Source organism: Berghia stephanieae, chromosome 1, assembly GCF_034508935.2.
Source record: "Berghia stephanieae isolate SIO BIC M18660-M18661 chromosome 1, UCSD_Bste_1.3, whole genome shotgun sequence".
Classification (NCBI taxonomy): Eukaryota; Metazoa; Mollusca; class Gastropoda; order Nudibranchia; family Aeolidiidae; genus Berghia; species Berghia stephanieae.
Window position 1 is genome coordinate 4113678 of NC_088360.1, and position 25404 is coordinate 4139081.

The 25404-nt window shown below is 36.8% G+C and overlaps 2 protein-coding genes across 2 annotated transcripts in view; one reads left to right on the plus strand and one right to left on the minus strand.

Moving 5' to 3' along the window:
• Positions 1–1186: 1186 nt before the first annotated feature.
• Positions 1187–17665, minus strand: LOC144966325 (large ribosomal subunit protein mL49-like). Its single transcript, XM_078902613.1, has 4 exons — positions 17345–17665; positions 8169–8364; positions 7577–7713; positions 1187–6061 (listed from the first exon to the last, which is right to left on the minus strand). Exons 1-4 carry the CDS (start codon positions 17465–17467, stop codon positions 5912–5914), a joined length of 606 nt encoding a protein of 201 aa, XP_078758739.1. The 5' UTR covers positions 17468–17665; the 3' UTR covers positions 1187–5911.
• A 5852-nt stretch (positions 17666–23517) lies between these two features.
• LOC144966326 (dihydroxyacetone phosphate acyltransferase-like) overlaps positions 23518–25404 on the plus strand; it is a 33538-nt gene continuing 31651 nt past the window's right edge. Inside the window, exon 1 of the mRNA XM_078902630.1 lies at positions 23518–23745. Coding sequence (XP_078758756.1) covers positions 23709–23745 — 37 coding nt within the window. The 5' untranslated portion in view covers positions 23518–23708. The remainder of the gene's footprint in view (positions 23746–25404) is intronic.

The following is a 25404-nucleotide window of genomic DNA, read 5'->3' on the forward strand; positions in this document are numbered from 1 at the left end:
TGTCTAATAAAAATTAAAGTAAGATAACAGAAACCAATTCAAGAGAGATTAGACTATAGGTAGATCCAAGAGCTGTATTTAAGATACTGCCAAGTTTAGTTAGAAGGTCAATTTTTATCAAAACTGAGTTCTTGTCATAAATGATTAAATCAACACTTTTTGTCAATCTTCGAGAAATATCAAAGATTAATTTCACTTCTAAATATTTTTTACAGCTAGTCAAGTTGAAAAAGTATGAAATTTGAGAAAAGTTACTGGATACCTTTCCCATACATCTGACCATAACTTCATTTTAAAAAATCACCCGGTTTACCTCAAATAACGATTAAAATGCTCTGGTGAACATATTCTTACAGAAAATGCAAAAAAATTGTTCACCTTCCTTGTCATGCACTGCCACTTATATCCATGCAGCTAGCTAGAGTGATACCATTTAAAACTCTTACTTTGTCAGACTCTCCATGAAAAGAGCAATACAGGCCACGGAACTGGCGTATATCCCACTTTCTATAGCGTGAAACGGGCAATGGCAATTGTTTGCTACCCTTTGGATAGGACCCTAGTCTATCACAAAGTACCTTCCACTAGTTCTAACAGACCAAGCTACTCAATCACTGCTGAGTGGACAAAGGGTCAGGCTCTGCATGAAAAGAGCAATTCGGCCCATGGAACCGGATTTTATCCCAGTCTCTATAGCGTGAAACTGGTAATACCAATTGCTTGCTACCCCTTGGATAGGACCCTAGTCTATCACAAAGTACCTTCCACCAGATCTAACAGACCCAGCTACCCAACCCCTGCTGGGTGGACAGGGCCATCCAAAAAAAAAAAAAATATTGACTTCACCCTAGATCGTTTTCAGTCCCTTTGCGTGTGAAGCAAGTACCCTACCAACTGAGCCATCTCAAGAACATCATATCAAGCAATCAGGAACCAGTTCAATATTTGGATGGGGTAATAACAAGTGAGAAAAAGATTTCTAGTCTCAACACTCAACATATTCCAAGCAACTTATTCTTCTGGATGTCAAAGAATATCTTGGAATTAGACATTCAAGGTATATTGTAAAAATATCTACACAAAAAGTTCCCATTAGAGGCAACTTGTACTGTACAAAACATAAATTTGCTACCATATCCCTAATCGACCAATGGTAACAAATGGAATAAGTAGAAAACAATAGAAAAATGATACCAATTCCATTTATTTTATTTTAAAGAACAGATAAATCGATAATTGTATCTGATCACATCAATATTCAAAACATCATTAATATCTGTGACGAACGATTTTCTGTCACTGCGTGATTTCTTTATCATTCGTCAGAGTCTCATTCAAAACCACTTCAAACCTAGTGGACGAGACATATATTTGCCAAGGCAGATTAACACCCCGAGTTAAAATACTCAAAAAACGGACAGTCTTTTCTCCAATACAGCTCTAAATTTTGCTAACGGAAAATTTGGTCAATAGGTAGGAAACCTTCCCATTGTATAACAGAACACTCACTCTAGCTTAAGGCTTATTTACCTGTTCAAATTGTCTGCCCATTGTATCCATACCTCCTGCTAATTATCTTTTCCAAACAAGACTCCAACGTGCATATGCCCTGAGGTTTTTGTCTCGTTCAAGAGTAGCTAAAATTGCAATTAAGCTCTAGCTCTCCGTTAATTCTTCCTTACTCCGTATTAATCAAAGCATCTGAATATCATTGGCTATTTTAAACAGGAACATTCTTCTGATTGGCTATCCTCATAATTCCACGCATCACTTTATTTCACAAAATCAAATTCATCTCTGAATTGAATCACACACACGCTAAGAATCCCAAGAAAGAAGAGCTATCCCTCCAATTTCAAACTTGTAAAACTTCTCTCGGTTGAAGGTAAAATGAATTATTGGTTAACATTCAAAGTGGAACGAGATATTACTGTGAATTCAATGCTTAATCTAGCATTACTATTATAGTTTGTGTATATATTTTAATTGTGCTATTCCATGGATGTTCGTAAGTTGGAATACCTGTGCAAAACTATATCTATATGTATCTTATACTATAGTTAACATTTGTTTATGATCTATGTTATTATTTCATTTATATTCAATATGTATATTGCTTGAATGTCTGTACCCCACCGCCAATCGCCGGCCACACATCATAACCTCAATTATAATTAATAAAAATAAATTAAGAAATACCAGGGACACAACCCTGTTAAATTCTCATCATGTAAGATAGCTCGGCTGTCAGTTGATGTTTGATGCAAATGTATTAACTACCATTATCATGGAGTTACTGCTTCTCCTTGCCTTTGTCGGCAAATAAAGGCTATTATGATGTGTCACTCAAGGACGATCCGGTGGCGAAAGACAAACTCAATTGGCTCTAAGACCTTGTTGTTTTAACTCTTAATTGAAGGTCCGTGTCTTTGGCTGTCACCACATGTGGCTATCAACCATCTTTACTCTGTACCCAATCCTTGAGACACCCAATCCCTGATGTCAGAACCTTCTTGTCAGTCCATAACTACAATACACTGGTGTGAAGTCCAGAAAACCCTGCAAGCAGGAGCCAACCCTGGAACTATCTGATACATTTGCCTCAATCAAGCAAGCCGGTTGGATAAAGATAAGCCAAACGGGCTTATACCATTTTCAAATGTATTTTCCACAGACACAAGTGATTACAAACTAAATGAACCAATCAATCATAAATAAACCAATAAATAAATCAATAGATAAATAAATAATAAACTAGATCCACTCAATTAGAACTACTCTTCCTGATATTAAATAAATACTTATTCTTTCTATCTTTTCCTGTAACAATCTAATTAAACTTTATGTATAGAATTGTTATTATTGTATTGGGTGTTACTATTGTCTTGACTCACTTGTTATTAATACAATTAAGTTATAAGGGATCCTAAGGCGATTCTTAATCACACCCTAGATTAAACCTGAGCCGTTTGTGGTATAGGTTGAGTGGAGCAGCTGGTATCGAGAGCCATAGCTGCTTACTAGTTCGAATCCAGACCATTGAGCTATCGGTTGGACTCGATCCCACAAAAATAACACACAACCCGTCACAATATCATTCATGAAAATTTAATACAGTGGAACCTCCCGATAACGACATGCCACGGGACCAAGTTTTTATGTCATTATCCGAAGGTGTCGTTATTAAGAGGTTTCCAAGATGGCGGACAAAGTGGCCGTGGTAAGGCCCGCGGGACCAGTTTTTATTAACATTGACAAGACAAACAAAACATTGTAGTGTATTCCTCTTAGAGGGTTCTTGTGCGTGTGTCTGGATGAGACTTTTAGGTGATCTGAACTGAATACACTAATAGTGTGCTCCTAGAATCTACATCTGTTCCCTATTTAAACCATTCCCCTTTGTCTTACTTTTTCTTATGTCATTTCAATTGTAAATCTAGAATGTTTTTTACTCTCCAATTTTCTTCCTTTTTACTGGCGCTGATATGACATAGATGTGTCACAAGCGCTGTAAAACCCTTTAAAACAAACAAAAACAGGTACCATTCGGATGCTGTGAGTTAGATAAAATTCCTCATCCTCTTCCTCCTCCTCCCACAAAAACACTACTACTACTACTACGACTACTACTACTACTACTACTATTACTACTACTACTACTTCTATCACTACAAAATATCACATTTTCCAAGATTTTGTGTTTACTTGCTTACACTTACATTTATACCTTGGTTTTTATTAATGCATATCAGCCAAGATTCGTCAAAAAAAAAACTGCGTTCTCATTGGTTCAAGCAGGAATCGTTTATATAGACTTTGAGTATTCATACTCGGTATATTTAGTATAAGATATCTACGAAGACTGCCGAAAATCGCCAAAATGATGTCGTTATTCTGAGGTTTTATCAAAAAGTGCGTCATTATTTGGAGGTTTGTTTTTTTTTACTGATCTTAAATAGAAAAAAAATCGGGACCACGGGTCAATGTCGTTATCAGGAGGTTGTCGCTATTCAGAGGTGTCGTAATCAGGAGGTTCCACTGTATAAAAAATGAAGATTACTTTTTATTAAAGATTTAACGCTGTTTCACTAACAATACAGATGGATACGAATTCTATAAACTACAGTCATAAAGTATCAAGAAAAAAAAAAAAAGAAAACCACCCAAAAAAGAAACTTGAGCAGTTATATAGAGAATTATCAGCTAAACATGCTCAAAGCTGTATTTAACAACAAGAAATGAAGTGAGTAGGAAAGTGCCAGGAGACAATAGAGAAAAAAAATTTTGCAGCGACAATGGGGGCTCGAACCCACGATCTTACTGGTACGACAACTCCGCCTGGCCGAGGAGAGGGTGGCTCTACCGTATGAGCTATCCACGATCGGGTTCCTAGCAATCTAGGATGAGACGGGCAATATTACAATTTATTTCCGACAGAGACAATGTTGTTAACAGCTATGTACTCATTTTACACCTGAGTACAGTGAGAGAATGTGAGTAAAGAGCATTTTCCAAGGACTCAACTATTCAGCGCTCGAACCCAGGACCTTCAAGTCGGAGGGCAAGAGTCATTTCACGAGACCACAAAGTTGAATCAAATGTAACCAACATCTCTAAATGTCACAGTGAAATTTGTGCTGAATATTGAATTGAAAGTAAAAATCGCAATTTTTATCACAAAATGGGTACCTCATTCTTTTTAATAAATCAAATCTTTTCTCACTCAGACTTCATAATCTAGTTATAAGCTACAAGATCTAAACAACAATAAAACAAATTCTAAATATTAGTCTGTTTTTATGGGTTTTATGGCGCTTGCAAAAAAAATTAGGACACTTCAGCGCCAGTAAAACTGAAGATGTGAGGAAATGGTTCTAGATCTGAAGTCAGATCACTAAACAAATAGTAGGGCAAAGGAGACTGATTGTTTCAAATAGGGAACAGGAGATTCCATGAGCAATCCATCAATGTGCCTATTTTGACATTACCTAAAAGTCCCAACCAGGCAACAAGCAAAGGGATCCCACTATGAGGGATGCTCAATCAAATGTTTACAAATTGTATTCAAAACTAGAAGTGAAAATAGTATGTAATAGAGAGATGATTTACAATGATAAAACATCATGTCTCAAATAAAGGAACAAAACATTCAAATGCCTCCCTCTCAGATAAGGATCCCTGACAGGACCAGGAAAAAACTGAGCAAATTCAATCCTGAACAATAAAGATAGAGGCGTGGAACTGAAAAAAAAAAATTAAGGGAGATAGAAAACCTAGGAATACCTAGTGACCACTCCATCTGTCTTCGGAGGTCAGAAGACCAACCCAAGGGCAGCGTGGCTCAGCGGTACGGTCTTTGCTTCGTACCCGAAAGATACAGAGTTTGATCACCCGCCTCTGCGCTGCGTGGACTTAAGCAAGTCACCTCGCCCTAGCTCAAATTGTGGCGCTGCACTGCGGCTAACATCTGGGTTATTCCAGTCTTCCCTTGGAATAGACCCGAGAGACAACTTTCCCTATGGGATGAATAAAGGGAATTTTATTTTATTTTAATTTTTATACGATTCAGTACACGTCGAGGAGGAATGGCAGTACAAATACATCCCATAATTTCATTTTGCAGAGCCATAAAACCATTAAAAAAAAAAAAAACTCTCTCAAAGTGAAATGTAATGGTTACAGTAAATAAAAGACGGACTCTAACAATCTTCTCTCAATTTTTACCACTCTTAGATAATGATAATGCCCTCAAATGAAAAACAAAAAGAAAACTAAAAATGCTGCCCATCTTCCTTATGAACTGAATTCTCATTAATCAATGCACCAAGTCATACTTCATTTTGAGTGAGAAAAAAATATTTATGGAATATTTATAGGTGTATGTCAATGCTGTACAATATACACTCATTTGTCACATTCCCTTGTCCAGTAAAAACTGTGCTACGTCTGCCGTGTGTTCTCCTCTGACTCTGATGCATCGACTGACCTCGTGTACTTGTGTTAAAATCTTATCGGTCTGTGTCAGGTCTTGAAGATGTTGGCGTAAATCGGATTCCAGTTTCTGAGAAAGTAGATGATTGATTATAATGACAGCAATATTACCGATAACAATACAACCAGCAAATGTTACAACAATAACAACACTAACAAAAGAGTAAAAATCGAGAGGCTTCGTATAGAAATGATACAGACAATGGATGTTTCGGGTACAAACCCTTAGTCAGCACAACTATACACAAATTAACGTAGAAAACAAATAAAATAAAGTTAATTTGTGTATTGTTCTGCTGACGAAGGGTTTGTACCCGAAACGTCCATTGTCTGTATCGTTGCTATACGAAGCCTCTCCATTTTCTATCTTTCATTAGTATTTTCATGATCACAGGCTTCAGGCAGCCTCTACTGTTTTCAACAAAAGCAACAATGATAGCAATAATTCTTTTAATTTTAGAGACTTTGAAAAGTAATTCATAATTTTGATGCTTACTTTTTTTTCTTTAATCATATTATTGTTTTTGATACAATGATCTAAAATTTAAAGCATTATCTGAGACATTTCAAAAAACAAAACAAAAAAATTTTGTTTAAGATAATAAATAAATAAACATAAAATTATTAGATAAAACGCCAATATTCAATGATCTAATAATACTTTCTATATTTTTAACTGAAAAATACTGTAATCTGTTAAAAGTCCAAATTATACAAATAAGAGCTAAAAAAAAAGGTATGATTTCAATCCATTGAATGCACTTTTAATTGTAGCAGTTGTGGTAGTAGCACACTAATAGTAGTAGTAGTAGCAGTAGAAGTAACATAAGTAGTAACATTCGTAGTAGTAGTAGTAGTAGTAGTAGTAGTAGTAGTTGTAGTAGTAGTAGTAGTAGTAGTAGTAGTAGTAGTAGTAGTAGTAGTAGTAGTAGTAGTAGTAGTAGTTGTAGTAGTAGTAGTAAGTAGTAGTAGTAGTAGTAGTAGTAGTAGAAGTAGTAGTAGTAGTAGTAGTATGTAGTAGTAGTAGTAGTAGTAGTATAGTAGTAGTAGTAGTAGTAGTAGTGTAGTGTAGTAGTAGTAGTAGTAGTAGTAGTAGTAGTAGTAGTAGTAGTAGTAGTTGTAGTAGTAGTAGTAGTAGTAGTAGTTTTAGTAGTAGTAGTAGCAGTTGTAGAAGTAGTAGAAGTAGACATTTTACAATACATTGAAAAATTCTAACCAGTTGAAAAAGTTATACATGTAGATACTTTTAATACATGTTATTTTGCACTGATGAAATAATATTTTAGATTTTAGAAGATTTTCGTTGGCAGAGAATTTCGTAACACAAATAGGCATGTGGTATATTCAAATTTTTTATATTAATAAAGCACAAATCCTTACCAGAATACGAACGAAGCGTGATTTAAAGTAAGAGTGGATGTTGCAGTATCCATCATTCATTGACTGTTGTACATTCGATTAATATCTAATTCCTTCCAGATCGCAATCGGAGCATTTCCAATAATAATCATCATCATTAAAGAGAAAAAAACAATAGGAAGATAAGGGGGGTCTTGTAAACAGGAACCTCTTAATTTCCACCTACCCAAATATCCCCTTCAATGTTTTTAATGACAACATGGTGCTTGATATTTTTCCATACTTCCCTCTGGCCAGGGTAGACTGGCAAAACATGGTTCTTGGTGCGGCGCACTAAGTATGGCTGTTGGGATCTGATTTCATCTGTGGATCAAAATTTTTTTATCTCTCTTAATCTCCAATTACTTTTTTATTTTTAACTTACTACCAAAATCCACTCCGGAAAATTACACAGACACAAATATATATAATTACTCAACAAAAATATATTATACAGATACTGAACATAAGCCAGTCACTTATTTGTCATACATGTAAAATTTTGATAAAAATTGCGGGAGACCAATGAGCTGTATTATATTTTTTTTAAAGTCTGAAATAGGTAAATCCTTTTTTTAAAATGTGATTTATTGTAGGTGATTCTGCTGGGCAGCAGACAAAAAACGTAATGATGAGAGAAAAGGTGAGGGAGAAGGGAAATAGCCTTCTGACTTTTACAAAACTGAAAAAACAAAAATTGAATTCAGCATTAAAAACAAAATAGGAACTGAAGACGTAAAAATATTATATCTAGTAATGCTATCTTATGATTTCCTTACCATTTGGAGGACTCCATCCTGAAGGCGTCGGGTAGGATGAATGTTGTGGTATCTCTGGAACTGTCTCTTTTGGAAGAATCTGCTCGACAAACTTAAATTCTTCATATGATACCTCAACTTCAGCTGGATAATCTGTCAAATTTGGAGATAGGTCATCCGATAATGTGTAGCTTCTCAATGGTGACAACATTTGTGGCTGGATGAAAGTAAAAAAAATAGATAATAATATTCTTTGAAAAGATTATTAAAAATAAATGAATACATGGGGGTCCCGATAGGACAGTTAGTAGAGCACTCGCTTACATGCAAAGGGACCGTGATCGATCCCGGTGCAGTCGAGGTATTTTTCTGAACTCCCTGTCCACCCAGCAGTGAATGGGTTGCTGAGTCTGTTAGATTTGGTGGAAAGTACTTTGCGATAGACTGGCGTCTTATCCAAAGGATAGCAAGTAATTGCTTTTGTCCATTTCACGCTATAGAAACCGGGATAAACTCCAGCTCCATGGGACTGAAAGACTACTATAATGCAGAAATACTCTGGGGGTTTTTTTTAAAAGAGCATGAGAAGATGCAATTATAATCAAAGTCTTTAAGACTATAAAAGCCCCATGCAGTTGGGGTTTATCCTAGTTTATGTAAAGTTAAACAGACTAAACAAGTATTAAGACAAAATTTTGGCTAGTATAGAGTATAGTTATCAGGCAGAAATAAAAAGGCAATTCAAATAACTTAGATGGTTATCATTGAAAGATTAAAGATCACGCTGTCAATACAACAACGTGGACCCAAAGAAGTGATCATAAAATGAATATTATTTTATATTTTTCTTCTAACATCATTATTATTACTTATAAAACCGTGCATTCATATCAATTATACTTGTGTATTCGTATAATGGATATAAATATAATCAATTTTACTCCCTCACATGAATAAATCATTGGCATTTATGCTTGCTTCTTAGATTTAGAAACAATAAGCAGGCTTATAATATAATGCAATGATTGAAAATATAGGATGAACTAACCCTCAATAATCCATTACCCGTCATAACTCATGAGGAAAAGTGGTGCAGACATATGGCTTTCACTTTCATTTAGCGATATCTTATTTAAACCTATAAACTTATAAAAAGTATAGTAAAGTAAAGTTAGAGTAGTTAAATAAGTTAAAGTTAAAGCAACAGACTTCTACTTCAAGTTCTGGAGTTGTGAACCGCTACATTTTGATCAGTAAACAGGCAGTCAAATCTAGGTGATGGGAGGCCTTCCGAAAGCTCTGACATCCCCAGTTTTCTTTTTTTTTTATATAATGTTCTTGTAGGGGGTTTGGGAGGGGGGAAACTTTTTTTTTTGTTTTTTAAAGTCTCCCCCCTCTCAAACCCCCTACTAGAACATTATTTTTTTAAAAAAGAATACTGGGGATATCAGAGCTTTTGGAAGGCCTCCCCATTTTTCTCAGTTCAACTCAAGCAAGTGGATCGCATGTCAAAGTCAAAATTGTTAACTTAGGCAGTCAAATTTTGACCCAACTCGCCCATAGGATAGTTGTGACTGGAAATTGCCGTTTGCGTTTTGGGGGGTTCAATTAAAGATGCATAACTTCGTTATAAAGAGGAATATCGTATATATTTTGGTTTCATTATTTTCGTCTTTTTCAATTTGCTTTTAAATGGTGCCAATTAAGGAAAAATCCATTAAAAATTCCAGAAGTTATATGAAGTTAAAATTTGGCAATTTTCAAATGCATTTATTTTTTTTATTTACGTGTGTTTTTAAAATAAAAACGCTTGTTTTTAGAATAACATCTAAACTTTATTCATGCCAAATTTCAGGGCTCTATATCTATGCGCAGACACTTTTTAACTCTGCGCCGAAATGCTATGTTTACATTATCTTCTCATCATGGCTGCCCGATGATATCGATATTCATATTATTTTTAATTTAGTCCATAATATTTTCAGTACTATTATTTATTTTATTTTTATTTTGAATATCGATATTTTAAAGTTATTTCTGTATTATTTTTAATTTAGTCCATAATATTTTCAGTACTATTATTTATTTTATTTTTATTTTGAATACATACTTTCCAACTTTTTTTTAATGGGCATTTTGTGGTTTTTGTTTTAAAAGTTAATATATTTCTTCTCTTTGTGAAATTCGATATTAATAATATCGATATTTTAAAATACCAATTGCTTTGATTTTATTATATTTTGTCATCAAGTCATCAAGTTTCCTTCCCATATGTTTAGATATGTTTATTATTATTTGTATCCATATTCTAAAGGCCTTAGCCTTAATAATTATTATGGTATGAAGTTCTACTAGTTATATACATTTTGACACCCCTACTTACTGAGAGAGAAAGAGGGGGGGGGGGAATAAAATTATATTAATTGTCAGTTCAAATGGTATAATAGCAATAAACCCAAAGTGGTTCAGCAGAATTTTTTAAAGTATTAACCGCTAGAACTTTCCTTCTAATTAAAATAGAGAATCTATTTCAATTTATTTGAACTTTTTCAATCTACCATTTTATTTATATGCAGTTAAATTGCCAGAGGTAAAAATTAACTCATTATGTCATTACACTTTTTCTTTTAGTGGAAAACTTAAAAGTCAATGTTTTGTTTGATATAAAGTCTTTTTAGTGAAAACATAATTAATCAACATCTAGAAAGCACTGAGGATGTTTGGACTGCCATCAACAACCACCTAAACAAAATGATGACCAAACATGTACCAACGAAGAAAAGCTCAAGGAAATTTCACCAACCATGGATAAACACCACCGTCAAACGATTATCTAGACGGAAACAAAAGGCATGGAGCAGAGCGAGAAAGTCCAACAGTAAGAAAGACTGGTACAATTACGCCCAACTGAAAAAAGAAACACAAAAAGAGAGTAGAAAGGCCTATCATAATCATGTTAAGGAACTTGTCAGTGAAGACTCAAACAAAAAGCTCTGGAAATTTATAAAAAGTAGGAGGTGCGATTCGGTTGGTATAGCGCCCCTTGAGCATGATCGTGTATTATACTCTGATGCAAAGGAAAAAGCAGACATACTTAATAACCAATTCTGCTCTGTTTTTGCTTCAAAATCTCATACCAAAATTACCACTCAACAACTACAAGGTGAAGAAAACGATTCCAACTCTATGGCCGAAATCAATGTGACAGTAGAGGGCGTTTCCAAACTCCTCGAGATATGAAGTGAGTAGAAAAGTGCCAGAAGACAATAGAGAATAAAAAAATGTTTCGCGGCGGTGGTGGGGTTTGAACCTGCGACCTTATTGGTACGACAACTCCGCCTGGCAGGTGAGAGCGTGGCTCTACCGTGTGAGCTATCCACGAACACAAAAATATTCGTTTCAAACCCAAAGTCATTTCTAGATCCCCCTCTCACCCACTTCTTGAGATCGCCGATTCGTTCACCACCATCGCGAAGTAATTTTGACCAGCAGTTAAGCTTAATAGCCAATATTCTCATCACAAACATATAACATAGAAACGATTGAGACATTGAGTATGCTCCGGTGTATGGGGTGAATTTTTAATTCAGAAAAGTGAGTGGAGCAGGCACTTATGTTGGTAACAACAAGATATGAAGTGAGTAGAAAAGTGCCAGAAGACAATAGAGAATAAAATTATTTTTTTTCGCGGCGGTGGTGGGGTTTGAACCTGCGACCTTATTGGTACGACAACTCCGCCTGGCAGGTGAGAGCGTGGCTCTACCGTGTGAGCTATCCACGAACACAAAAATATTCGTTTCAAACCCAAAGTCATTTCTAGATCCCCCTCTCACCCACTTCTTGAGATCGCCGATTCGTTCACCACCATCGCGAAGTAATTTTGACCAGCAGTTAAGCTTAATAGCCAATATTCTCATCACAAACATATAACATAGAAACGATTGAGACATTGAGTATGCTCCGGTGTATGGGGTGAATTTTTAATTCAGAAAAGTGAGTGGAGCAGGCACTTATGTTGGTAACAACAAGATATGAAGTGAGTAGAAAAGTGCCAGAAGACAATAGAGAATAAAAAATTTTTTCGCGGCGGTGGTGGGGTTTGAACCTGCGACCTTATTGGTACGACAACTCCGCCTGGCAGGTGAGAGCGTGGCTCTACCGTGTGAGCTATCCACGAACACAAAAATATTCGTTTCAAACCCAAAGTCATTTCTAGATCCCCCTCTCACCCACTTCTTGAGATCGCCGATTCGTTCACCACCATCGCGAAGTAATTTTGACCAGCAGTTAAGCTTAATAGCCAATATTCTCATCACAAACATATAACATAGAAACGATTGAGACATTGAGTATGCTCCGGTGTATGGGGTGAATTTTTAATTCAGAAAAGTGAGTGGAGCAGGCACTTATGTTGGTAACAACAAGATATAGAAGTGAGTAGAAAAGTGCCAGAAGACAATAGAGAATAAAAATTTTTTAGCGGCGGTGGTGGGGTTTGAACCTGCGACCTTATTGGTACGACAACTCCGCCTGGCAGGTGAGAGCGTGGCTCTACCGTGTGAGCTATCCACGAACACAAAAATATTCGTTTCAAACCCAAAGTCATTTCTAGATCCCCCTCTCACCCACTTCTTGAGATCGCCGATTCGTTCACCACCATCGCGAAGTAATTTTGACCAGCAGTTAAGCTTAATAGCCAATATTCTCATCACAAACATATAACATAGAAACGATTGAGACATTGAGTATGCTCCGGTGTATGGGGTGAATTTTTAATTCAGAAAAGTGAGTGGAGCAGGCACTTATGTTGGTAACAACAAGATATGAAGTGAGTAGAAAAGTGCCAGAAGACAATAGAGAATAAAAAATTTTTTTCGCGGCGGTGGTGGGGTTTGAACCTGCGACCTTATTGGTACGACAACTCCGCCTGGCAGGTGAGAGCGTGGCTCTACCGTGTGAGCTATCCACGAACACAAAAATATTCGTTTCAAACCCAAAGTCATTTCTAGATCCCCCTCTCACCCACTTCTTGAGATCGCCGATTCGTTCACCACCATCGCGAAGTAATTTTGACCAGCAGTTAAGCTTAATAGCCAATATTCTCATCACAAACATATAACATAGAAACGATTGAGACATTGAGTATGCTCCGGTGTATGGGGTGAATTTTTAATTCAGAAAAGTGAGTGGAGCAGGCACTATGTTGGTAACAACAAGATATGAAGTGAGTAGAAAAGTGCCAGAAGACAATAGAGAATAAAAATTTTAAAATATTATTTACGAATCGGCGGAGCGGTGGTGGTGATTGAAACCTGCCCCACTCTTATTGGTTACGAACCAAAGAGTGTATTGAATGATTTTTATTCTCTATTGATCTTCTTCTGGCACTTTTCTACTCACTTCATATCTTGTTGTTACCAACATAAGTGCCTGCTCCACTCACTTTTCTGAATTAAAAATTCACCCCATACACCGGAGCATACTCAATGTCTCAATCGTTTCTATGTTATATGTTTGTGATGAGAATATTGGCTATTAAGCTTAACTGCTGGTCAAAATTACTTCGCGATGGTGGTGAACGAATCGGCGATCTCAAGAAGTGGGTGAGAGGGGATCTAGAAATGACTTTGGGTTTGAAACGAATATTTTTGTGTTCGTGGATAGCTCACACGGTAGAGCCACGCTCTCACCTGCCAGGCGGAGTTGTCGTACCAATAAGGTCGCAGGTTCAAACCCCACCACCGCCGCAAAAAAATTTTTATTCTCTATTGTCTTCTGGCACTTTTCTACTCACTTCATATCTTGTTGTTACCAACATAAGTGCCTGCTCCACTCACTTTTCTGAATTAAAATTTCACCCCATACACCGGAGCATACTCAATGTCTCAATCGTTTCTATGTTATATGTTTGTGATGAGAATATTGGCTATTAAGCTTAACTGCTGGTCAAAATTACTTCGCGATGGTGGTGAACGAATCGGCGATCTCAAGAAGTGGGTGAGAGGGGGATCTAGAAATGACTTTGGGTTTGAAACGAATATTTTTGTGTTCGTGGATAGCTCACACGGTAGAGCCACGCTCTCACCTGCCAGGCGGAGTTGTCGTACCAATAAGGTCGCAGGTTCAAACCCCACCACCGCCGCGAAAAATTTTTTTATTCTCTATTGTCTTCTGGCACTTTTCTACTCACTTCATATCTTGTTGTTACCAACATAAGTGCCTGCTCCACTCACTTTTCTGAATTCCAAACTCCTCGCCACTCTAGATCCAAAGAAAGCATGTGGCCAAGACAAAATACCATCCCGTCTCTTAAAGATATTGAGTAACGAATTTGCACCTCCCCTCACACATTTGTTCAAACTCTCTCTTGAAACGGGAGACATACCAATTGTTTGGAAGCACGCTCTTGTCCAACCCATCTACAAGAAAGGTGATAGAAGCAGGGCTCAAAACTACCGTCCAATTTCATTAACTTGCATTTGCTGCAAACTGTTGGAGCATATAGTGAGATCCTCAATAACTGAATATCTCGAAACTAACAGTATTTTTTGTGATGAACAGCACGGATTTAGGAAACACCACTCATGTCAAACTCAACTTCTATCATTAACACATGATCTGTCAGCTGCTATTGATAAAGGTGGTCAAATTGATCTAGTACTACTGGACTTTGCCAAGGCCTTCGACAAGGTTCCTCACCATCGGTTAATCCAGAAATTGTATGACGTTGGTATCAGGAACAAAACCTTACAATGGATTGCAACTTTTCTGGACAATCGCACCCAACAAGTTCTTGTCCACGGCGAGACTTCCACTATCGGGATGGTGACATCGGGCGTACCTCAGGGCTCAGTCCTTGGGCCCGTACTATTTTTAGTGTACATAAATGATCTTCCACGAGGTATAAGGTCAAAAGTGCGCCTCTTTGCTGACGACACAGCATTATATAATCAGATAAGAACAACAGACGACTGCAAAACACTAAATGACGATCTAGCTAAATTACAAGAATGGGAAACAATAAATCAAATGGAATTTAACGTATCAAAGTGCAATGTTCTAACCATCACAAATAAGAAAGCACCTATTACATTTGAATACCAACTTCATGGTCAAAACCTGGAACATGTAAAAACAGCAAAATACCTTGGCATTGAGTTTGCTAAAAACCTCAAATGGAATGACCACATAATATGTCACCTGGCTTCAAAGGCAAATCAAACAAGCGCTTACATCACCCGCAATTTAAAAAGATGCCCAATCACAACTCAAACCCTTGCTTTTAAAACTATTGTTAGACCAATTTTGGAGTATGGCAGATCAATTTGGGACCCATATACAAAGAAAAACATCGACACCTTAGAAAACATCCAAAGAAAAACAGCAAGACGCATCACAAAAACATTCGATCCTTTCTCAAGTGCGTCTGAAATATCACAACGGATTGGCCTTGAACCTCTGGAAAAGAGAAGAAAGATAGATAAACTTAAATTGCTCCACAAGATCTACTACAAAAATTCGTGCCTTAAACTTCCAAACGACATCAAAGATATCGGCACAAGAAATACGAGGGGACACACAGCAAGAGTAACCATCCCAACATCAAAAACGGACGCCCACATGTATTCGTTTTTTCCCTTCCACTGCCCGACTATGGAATAGCCTCCCAGCTGAAGTGGCTGAAAATGGTTGCCAACATGCCTTCACGCGATTGCTAGAGTTCACAACGTGACTTTTTAATCTATGTGTTTTTTGTTTTTAAAAAATTTGTATTATGTGCAGAGTTTTAGCAAGTTTAAAATGTAAAACACTACAGACTGTGGAGTGATCCTCGACAATATTGGAGGTTTCCACAAGACAAAGAAGAAGAAGAAGAAGAAGAAAAAGAAGAAGACAACATGTTTCTATCTTTTCATTTAAATACTCTCAAACCCTTTTTTATTCTCTATGTATTAAATCAAAGAGGGGAATTATTTGCAATTGTTGACAGGTGTCTGGGGATAACGAAAATTAGTTATCCCCAGACACCTGTCTGGGGATAACCAAATTTCGTTATCCCCAGACACATATTTGCAACTCCGTTCTTTTAAACAATTATCCATATTCCAGAATATGGAATGTTTCCGAATACACATAGAAATAAGGAAAGTTAATAAAATATCTATAAAAACATAAAATTAACCAACATTAAATCAGTTGTTACTACATATACACAATATGCGTCGACTTCGAAGTGGGTGTCATGGCCGAATGGTTTAGTCGTCTGCCCTGGAACTTTTACCAGAATCGACGTTGTGGGTTCAAATCTTGGTTATGCCAATTTTTTTTTTTTAATTCCTTCTTCTTTTTACAGAACGTTGCAAGGGATAAATGTGCCATCCCTTCCCCCCCCCCCCCCCCCCACCTTTTTTTTTTTGTGCGAGTCTATTCTTTTCTCCTTTTTGTTTGACCTTTTGTTCCGTTTCTGAGCATGAAATTCTTAAAATTGTTTTTATTTATTTTTTAAATATTGTTTGTTTTTTTCTCCTCTACTGACCATTTGGTCGCTCTCTGAATATTTCTGTTTGTTTGCTTTTTAATAATTTATCCTTTTTAGTCACTTTTTGAGATCGGAGTTGGGACAAATATGACAATTTGCTAAAAACTAGAAAGGAACTAGAGAGAGAGAGAGAGAGAGAGAGAGAGAGAGAGAGAGAGAGAGAGAGAGTTAAAAAAAAAAGAGGTGGGGGGAGGATGGATGGGACACTTATCCCTTGCACCGTTCTGTAAAAAGAAGATGGAATGTAAAAAAAAAAAAATAGTGGCGGAACCAGGATTTGAACCTGCAACGTCGATTCTGGTAAAACTTCCAGGGCAGACGACTAAACCATTCGGCCATGACACCCACTTCAAAGTCGACGTATATTGTGTAACTGATTTAAATTTAATGTTGGTTAATTTTTTATGTTTTTTTAGATATTTTATTAACTTTCCTTATTTCTATGTGCATTTGGAAATATTCCATATTCTGGAATGTGGATAATTGTTTAAAGGAGCGGAGTTTCAAATATATGTCTGGGGATAATCACAGTCACAGCGTTCGAATTTCTAAACTCACCTACAACACGTTGTGGTAGCCTAAATCTTTTCACAGTGATTTGTTCTTTCTAGGAACTCAAAATACCCAAGATACAGTCAAATAAAAATAATTTACCTACCCGGTAACCCAACAGAGGAGTTGGCCCTCGGTAGACGGAGGAATGTGATTTCCCATACACTCCCACCTCTGATATTTTTCTACAGAGGCAAAAAACCCTGGACAGTTTTCTTAGTGATGGCATTCTCGTGATATGCAAGCCGATAATATCGCAAATAATAATCAAGTGCAAGTGATAATCAATCTGTAAGAATAATATTAATAACTAAGACAAAGAAAGAAGTGGTGTCTGATTATTATATGTTATGAACACTAAATCACTAATTTTCTTAGTCTTCCACTCCCAATGTCACCACAAAACAACTTTGTTGAAACCGAAAGTAGTCAGTAGACAGTTCAGCAGTTTATGTTTTGCTGGAGGTATCGTGTGAATTTAGCAAGTCTAGGGATAATAGTCGACAAGCCAGATATTACCCTCCTTCTAATTAATTAGGTCCCTCACAAAAAAAGCTTTCGTAGGCTCATTCCAAACGACCTATGGATTGTCATTTTAAGTTTGGAGTTTTGGATTATTTTTGAATTATATCGCCTGTATGAAATTTTCAAAATTATATATTTTTAGATAAAAATATTTTTAACTAATTTGCGGCTATGTGGTCTTGTGGTATGACACTCGCTTTCGGATCGGAAGGTCCTGGGTTCGAGCCTCACTCGGCGCATAGTTGAGTCCTTGGAAAAGGCTTTTTACTTACATTCTCTCACCGTACTCAGGTATAAAATGAGTATCTGGTCGTTAACAGCGTTAACAACTCTGTCGGGAAAAAAAATTGTAATATTGCCTAACAGGCGTCATATCTCGTTCTACATGTTACGTGTTGCTGTTGGTTAGAGGCCCTTGTAAAGCGCTTTGAGCACTTTTAGTGGCTATTGTGCTACATAAAAAGCCCAAGTTCATTTTATAGTCCCTATGGATGTTATTCTAATTGAACTGAATTGTCTATGTACTTTAAACGTCTTAGGCTGCTAAAAGGAAATCGAAACGTTCATTTGCTGACCTGTGAAGTTTTGGCGCCAGCCTATGAAGCTGAAACCGAGACTTGCTTGAGTCTTAGGTTTTGTTTTGAGAAATGACCGTGGTAAACTTTAGTATCAAGGTCTACAATTTTGCAGTTTCATGTGTACATGTAATTTTATTTATGTTTGCTGAAGATTGACATAGAATTCTAGAAGACGTAGACATTGGGCTCAAATTTGCTCATGAAGTTCAAGCATACATATTCCTACCATTCAGGAAATCAGGAAATCTTCCGTGGTGTTGACCAGCTCAAAAGAAGATGCAATAAAGATGTGTTAGAAGAAGGACTTCTCAGTTAGAGCTTCGGATGCCAGCATCCAGAGGCTACATTTCAAAATTTCAAAATCTTGCAAAACTTAACTCTCGCCTTACCAGCCATTTCAGGATTTTCCCGAAAACTTCGCTCCCAACTAACACAAAAATATATTTCTTATCACTCAAACACTAAGTTCTTGCGATTAATGGTTTCTTTAGCAAAACATTCTCTACAACACACTGTTCATTTTCTTTAAATTTTATTGATGTACAAGAGAAATTTGAGTAAGAAAAATGTTGGTTGTATCGTAACGAATGTGATGATTTTCCTATAGTTGGTCAGGAGAGGGTTAACCCTGCCGCCATGTTGAATCAGGCAAAAAGGTCAACGCCTTTTTTTTTCGTGTCATTCTGATATAGTCAATGTCAAAGATTGAAGAAAAGGACAGGAAATTGGGAGTTTCTTGCATTGGGCCGGCAGAACATTCAGCTTTTTAAAGACAGGGACTTTCGTTGGTAACAGAAAAATTTTGAGTAGAAGTGAGGCAAAACGAGTCATTTTGTGATTTGGCAAAAGTAAGCACCGAGGGACGTGCTTGACCACACATGTTGGCGATCCTGTATTAGTTCAAATGTTACCCCTCGTCTCAAAATGGTATTAAGTCGGGATGATTAAATTGCTGGAAATTGAATTTGTGGCCAGAAATATCAGACGTGCGTTGAGTTTATACTCTTTATAGAGGAGAATGAATACCATATTTTAGAATGCTAAATACCAATCATTCCTATTTTTGTTCAGTGTAACGTTAATTTGACTTTTTATCATCTGGTTCATCCTGACATAATACCGTTTTGAGACTTTGGGTCACAAATGACGTTTCCTTTGCTTACCAATATATTAAACCAAAACCAAGGAACCCAATGCAATTGAGTTCACGGGAGACCCTTCTGAGATGCCGCAGTGATATAATTATATCCAACAAAAGTTGCGAATATATTGTTCTGACAAAAAGTATGATCCAACAATTGTCCAAAACTGTGTACGCCAGTACACAAAAAACAAACCACATCCAAAGCATCAGATTCAGATTTTGGTGGAGACCCAAAACAGGAGGAGAAAGAGGATGAGGATTCCATTTCTCTGTTTCTTTAGATATTCGTGTTCTCAGGACATTATGATTTTTTTTTTTCTAATCTAGATTATTTTTCGTAATCGTTTGGATTATTTAATAGCTAATCACAAACACTTTAACCTCAAACTTTAGCCTCGTTAGTTTTTCAAGTTCATGTTGCTCTCCTTATCACTAGATGCACTTTTAGCACTCTCTCTCTCTCTCTCTCTCTCTCTCTCTCTCACACACACACACACACACACACACACACACACACACACACGCCCCCCAATAACTTGCGCTCATGGATTAATTTTCATGTTCTCCATTCTGTACTTGCCAATAATAGCTAATGACAAATACTTTAACTTCAAACTTTAGCCTCGTTAGTTTTTCAAGTTCATGTTGCTCTCCTTATCACAAGATGCACTTTTAGCACTCTCTCTCTCTCTCTCTCACACACACACACAGACACACATACACACACACACACACGCACACTACAACCACCACCACCGCATTTTCATCACGACCACTACTACTACCACCACCATTACATCATCATCACTACTACCACCATCACATCACAATTCCTGCAACTACTATAACAACCACCACAACGCCACCCCTACCACCACCAATACTACTGCAACCAGTGTTGCAAGCGCCGCAAAAACCCTTCAAACAAATTTAGCTCAAATCTCTCTCTCTCTCTCTCTCTCTCTCTCTCTCTCTCTCTCTCTCTCTCTCTCTCTCTCTCTCTCTCTCTCTCTCTCTCTCCCCTCTTCACACAAACACACACATACTCACGTACACAAATCAATAAATTGCGCTGACTGGATTAATTTCCATGTTCTCCTTCCTGTACTTGCCAATAATAGCTAATGACAAATAATAATTTAACCTCAAACTTTAGCCTCGATAGTTTTTCAAGTTCATGTTGCTCTCCTTATCACTAGATGCACTTTTAGCACTCTCTCTCTCTCTCCCTCTCTCTCTCTCTCTCTCTCTCTCTCTCTCTCACACACACACACACACACACACACACACACTACAACCACCACCACCGCCACCACATCATCACTACCACTACTACTTCAACCACCACCACTACATCATTATCATTACCACAACTACTACAACCACCACCACCACCGCATCATTATCATTACCACTACTACTACAACCACCACCACCACATCATCATTACTGCTACAACCAGCACCACTACATCATTACTACTATTACTACAACCACCCACACCACATCATCACTACAACTATAACCACAGCCACTACTACAACTATAACCACCACCACCACCTCATCATTATCACTATCACTACTACCACCACCACTACTACTACTACTACTACTACTACTACTACTACTACTACTACTACTACTACTACTACTACTACTACTACTACTACTACTACTACTACTACTACTTCTACTACTACTACTACAATCACCAACACAACATCATCCTCACTACCACCATTACTACAATCACTACCATTAGGATTTGGAGCTTTACTTCATTTGAAACAAGGAAATTGGGGGGCTGTATTTGGCAATGTGTTTATATATCATAATATAGTTCTAATCAGTTATCTATTTAGATCTATACAATATTTAAACACGATATCAAATATCATCCAAATTCCCTTTTTTTTTTTTTTTTTGTATTTGCGGAAATTCTTCTTTCGGCATTGAAATTCCTCCGAGTGGTGCCTGAAATTCCTATGAGTCAAATTGAAAATTGATGTCTCTGCAAATTTTACTATTCTCGTCAAATTTCCAAATTTCTACATACTGAGTCCCTTCCATCCGCGCTATCATACACTGAGTCCCAACCGCCAGCACTATCACTATCGCTATCATACACTGAGTCCAATGCTCTCTAGATTGCAATGACTGAGTCCCAACCACAGGCCTGTAAATGGTTGGTGAAAAAAATGTCGGAACTTTTTGAACACGCGAAAATAGACACAACAGGACAAAAATATGGACACAACACAGATATCACACGTCAATTGACTAGTCAAATCATGTCACTCTCCCCTGCTTATTTATAACGAGGTCCTTATTTTATGGTACCAAAAAAAATCCCAATTATTTGAGGGCCCAGGTCTGAGTTAGTTGTAAAATGAAAGGAAGAGAACAATTCCTACCCTTTTGAAGGATGTGTATCTCGTGCTTGACACGGGAAGTTGTGTATCTTCGCTCCTGTTTGTGTGAAATGTTTACGCTGATTATTTCGTTTATTTGGATTAATTCTTATGAAGAAGAAGAAGAAGAAGAAGAAGAAGAAGAAGAAGAAGAAGAAGAAGAAGAAGAAGAAGAAGAAGAAGAAGAAGAAGAAGAAGAAGAAGAGGAGGAGGTGGTGGTGCTGTCATGTTAGAGCTTTCGAAGAAGAATATATATTTCGAAGAAAAATAATTATTTCGCATTATTTTTTTTTCCGTTTCACATCCGGACGGAACCAATAAAATATAGAGAAAAAGGAGAACCGGAGATATGCATGTGTGTCGGTAGCAAAATAGAGAGAAACCTTCCGGTCCGGTTCGACACATTTCTGTGCGTGCGTTATTTACTGACTAGGTGTGTGTGTGTGTGTGTGTGTGTGTGTGTGTGTGTGTGTGTGTGAAGACGACTCGCGCGAACTTCGCACCCTTTCTCGCTGGCTGTGGCACAGTAGCCAAGCAGTGAATACATTCACGTCTAGCAGAGGGTGGCATGATAATATTATAGCTAACTGATAGACGGCAAGTTTTGTTTTGTCTTTGATGCGACAAATAAAAAGTTTCTTTTTGTTCTGTTTTTTTGTTTTTTAAGTCGGCACTTGAAACGGAATAACATTTTTTTTTCCGAGGAACGAAATAAAAGTCTTTTATTTTATTTTTTTATTGGTTCTGTTCTTTGACGTTACGAATTTTATTTTTACTATAGAGCAGTAAAGTTAGGTGCCCCAAACGTAAACAAAGGTCGAGAAGCACGTGGCAAACCACATGTTCCTGTCTTGACAGCTCACGTTCCAATGTAAATAATAGAAAAAAATAACCTTTAAAATTTGGCTGTTAGGTGGCAAAAGAAACACATATTCATAAATACTCGATCATGCATCAAATAATGTCTAGATATGGATATTTTATGGAACAAAAGGTAAAATTTTCTAAAATTTATCAAAAGTTACAGTCTATCTATTTTTAGACCAGAGCAAATTATTGCGCTGGTGTGAACAAAACGAGAATTATTCGGAGCCTGATTTTCATAATAATTTAGCCTTATATTATTATTTCTGCAACTGTTAGATTTTATGTAAACATATTTTCAATACTGAAAGTGTATTGCCTACAACTCAAACTACAAAATTGGGAGACCTATATTGTGCGTAAATTATTCCGGTCCCTAACGGAAATCACAAGCAACTTGTTATTGTTTACGTTTGGGGCACCTAACTTTACTGCTCTATTTGTTTTTATTATTTTTTTAATATTGGCATTAATAGAGCAAAATCGTACTGTCGGAAATCCGACAATAGACGGAAGATTTACAGGCCTGCAACCACCAGCGCTATAACATAATGAGTCCCAACCACCAGCGCTATTAATTAATCACCGAGTCCCTACCACCACATAACCGTTTGCGAATGGTATAAATTCATCGAGATTGTGAAGCTCGTCATTTTCCGGATGAAATCAAAAGCGAAAGTGTTAGGGTACGGAAATGATATTTCGAGCACAGAAGATTATCACGTACGATATAAGACAGCCAATGAAAGTTTATTGTGTGTTGTGAACGAACGGTGTGTTATGGTCAAGGCCGGTTACACAGTACACAGTTCAAATGTCAAGTAACAGGCCAACCTAGGCTAATGTTGAAAAAGCAAATTTTGCTTACAAGGGAAAATGTGATTGATGTATTGAAAATTGAAATTTTAGATTTAAAAGATAACGAATCATCAATATTTTTTTCGATATGTCGGATCAATCAAGGAACTCCTGGATTGTGAAAGGTAACTCATAATTCATAACAAATAGCCACCGTTTCAGTTTACAATTTCAATTGATAATTGACATGCTTATTTTGTCCACCAAGTCTTGTCCATTTCTATTGTGAAGATACTGATAATCTGATGACGAGTGAGGATCCAGTGTAGTGACACCACCAATTCATCCTCTCTGATGAAAATGACGATCTGACCTCTATGACTATGATTATATTATATTGCCTTTGAACTCTAGATTAAGTTGATGGAAGACTGTTTTTTGGATGTTTTTTTTTTTTTTGATGGAAGATTTGACTCTCAGAAGATGATAACTGAAGGCCGGTTAACACGGTACACAGTGTACAATTCAAGTATCAAGTTACAGGCCAATGTAGGCTAATGATGAAAAGCAAATTTAGCTTCTCTTCTCTCTTCATTCTTATTCTTGGACTGTGCGCTATCTGTAGACTGCTCAGTTAACTTTCTCTCTCTCTCTCTCTCTCTTTCTTTCTCTCTTTTGCTTTCTCTCTTTTGCTTTCTCTCTCTCTCTCTCTCTCTCTCTCTCTTCTCTCTCTCCTCTCTCTCCTCTCCTCTCTCTCTCTTTTCTCTTGTTTTTCTAGTTTCTAGCAAATTGTCATATTCGTCCCCACTCCGATCTCAAAAAGTTTCTAAAAAGAATAATTAAAAAGCAAACAAACAGAAATGTTCAGAGAGCGACCTATTGGCCAGATAGAGGAGAAAAAAACTAACAATAATTTTTTTAAAATAAAAACAATTTTAAGAAATTCATGCTCATAAACGGAACAGAAGGCCAAACAAAAAGGAGAAAAGAATAGACTCGCTCAAAAAACAAAAGAAAAAAGAGTTGGGGGGAGGATGGATGGGACATTTTTCCCTTGCAACGCTCTGTAAAATGAAGACGGAATTTAAAAAAAAAAAAAAAAAGTGGCGGAACCAGGATTTGAACCCACAACGTCGATTCTGGTAAAACTTCCAGGGCAGACGACTAAACCATTCGGCCATGACACCCACTTTGAAGTCGACGCATGTTGTGTATATGTAGTAACAACTGATTTGATGTTGGTTAATTTTATGTTTTTATAGATATTTTATATTTCTATGTGCATTTGGAAACGTTCCATATTCTGGAATGTCGATAATTGTTTAAAAGAGCGGAGTTTCAAATATGTGTCTGGGAATAACGAATTTTCATTATCCCCAGACAGGTGTCTGGGAATAATCACAGCGATTTTATAAATACCCTTCTGTATTGCATCAAGGTGAAAACTCACGATATAGTGGTATATAGGATGGATAAAAGATGTCTAGCACAGGGCTGCCAACTGCACACCAAATAAAATAAAATAAAAAAAGCATATATAAGTATAAGTATTTACTTTTATTTCTCACCTTTCTCAGATGATATACTTTTTCTCTCAAATTATATGTGTTTTTCATGAGAATAAATTCTTGACTTAACATTTTGATGCAAATAAATGTTTAAAAGTTTTTATTCTTTTTACATATGTTCTTGGCAGTCTCCATGCTTGCTACAACATATTTTAAGAGTCATTTTTGCTAAGTTTAAGGTTTGTTTGCATTGCTTAATTATAATGATTTTTAAAAATCAAGTTTTCCTTAAGTTTATGTAATCTATCACCCGCATACGTTTGCTAAAAAAATTAG

Excerpts from the sequence above, each read along its gene's own strand:
- LOC144966325 (XM_078902613.1), bottom strand. The coding sequence starts at position 17,467 with ATGCCATCACTAAGAAAACTGTCCAGGGTTTTTTGCCTCTGTAGAAAA. Across the intron at positions 7,714-8,168 it reads AGGATGGAGTCCTCCAAATG|ATGAAATCAGATCCCAACAG; the intron begins GTAAGGAAATCA and ends TTTGATCCACAG. Across the intron at positions 6,062-7,576 it reads ACATTGAAGGGGATATTTGG|AAACTGGAATCCGATTTACG; the intron begins GTAGGTGGAAAT and ends CTACTTTCTCAG.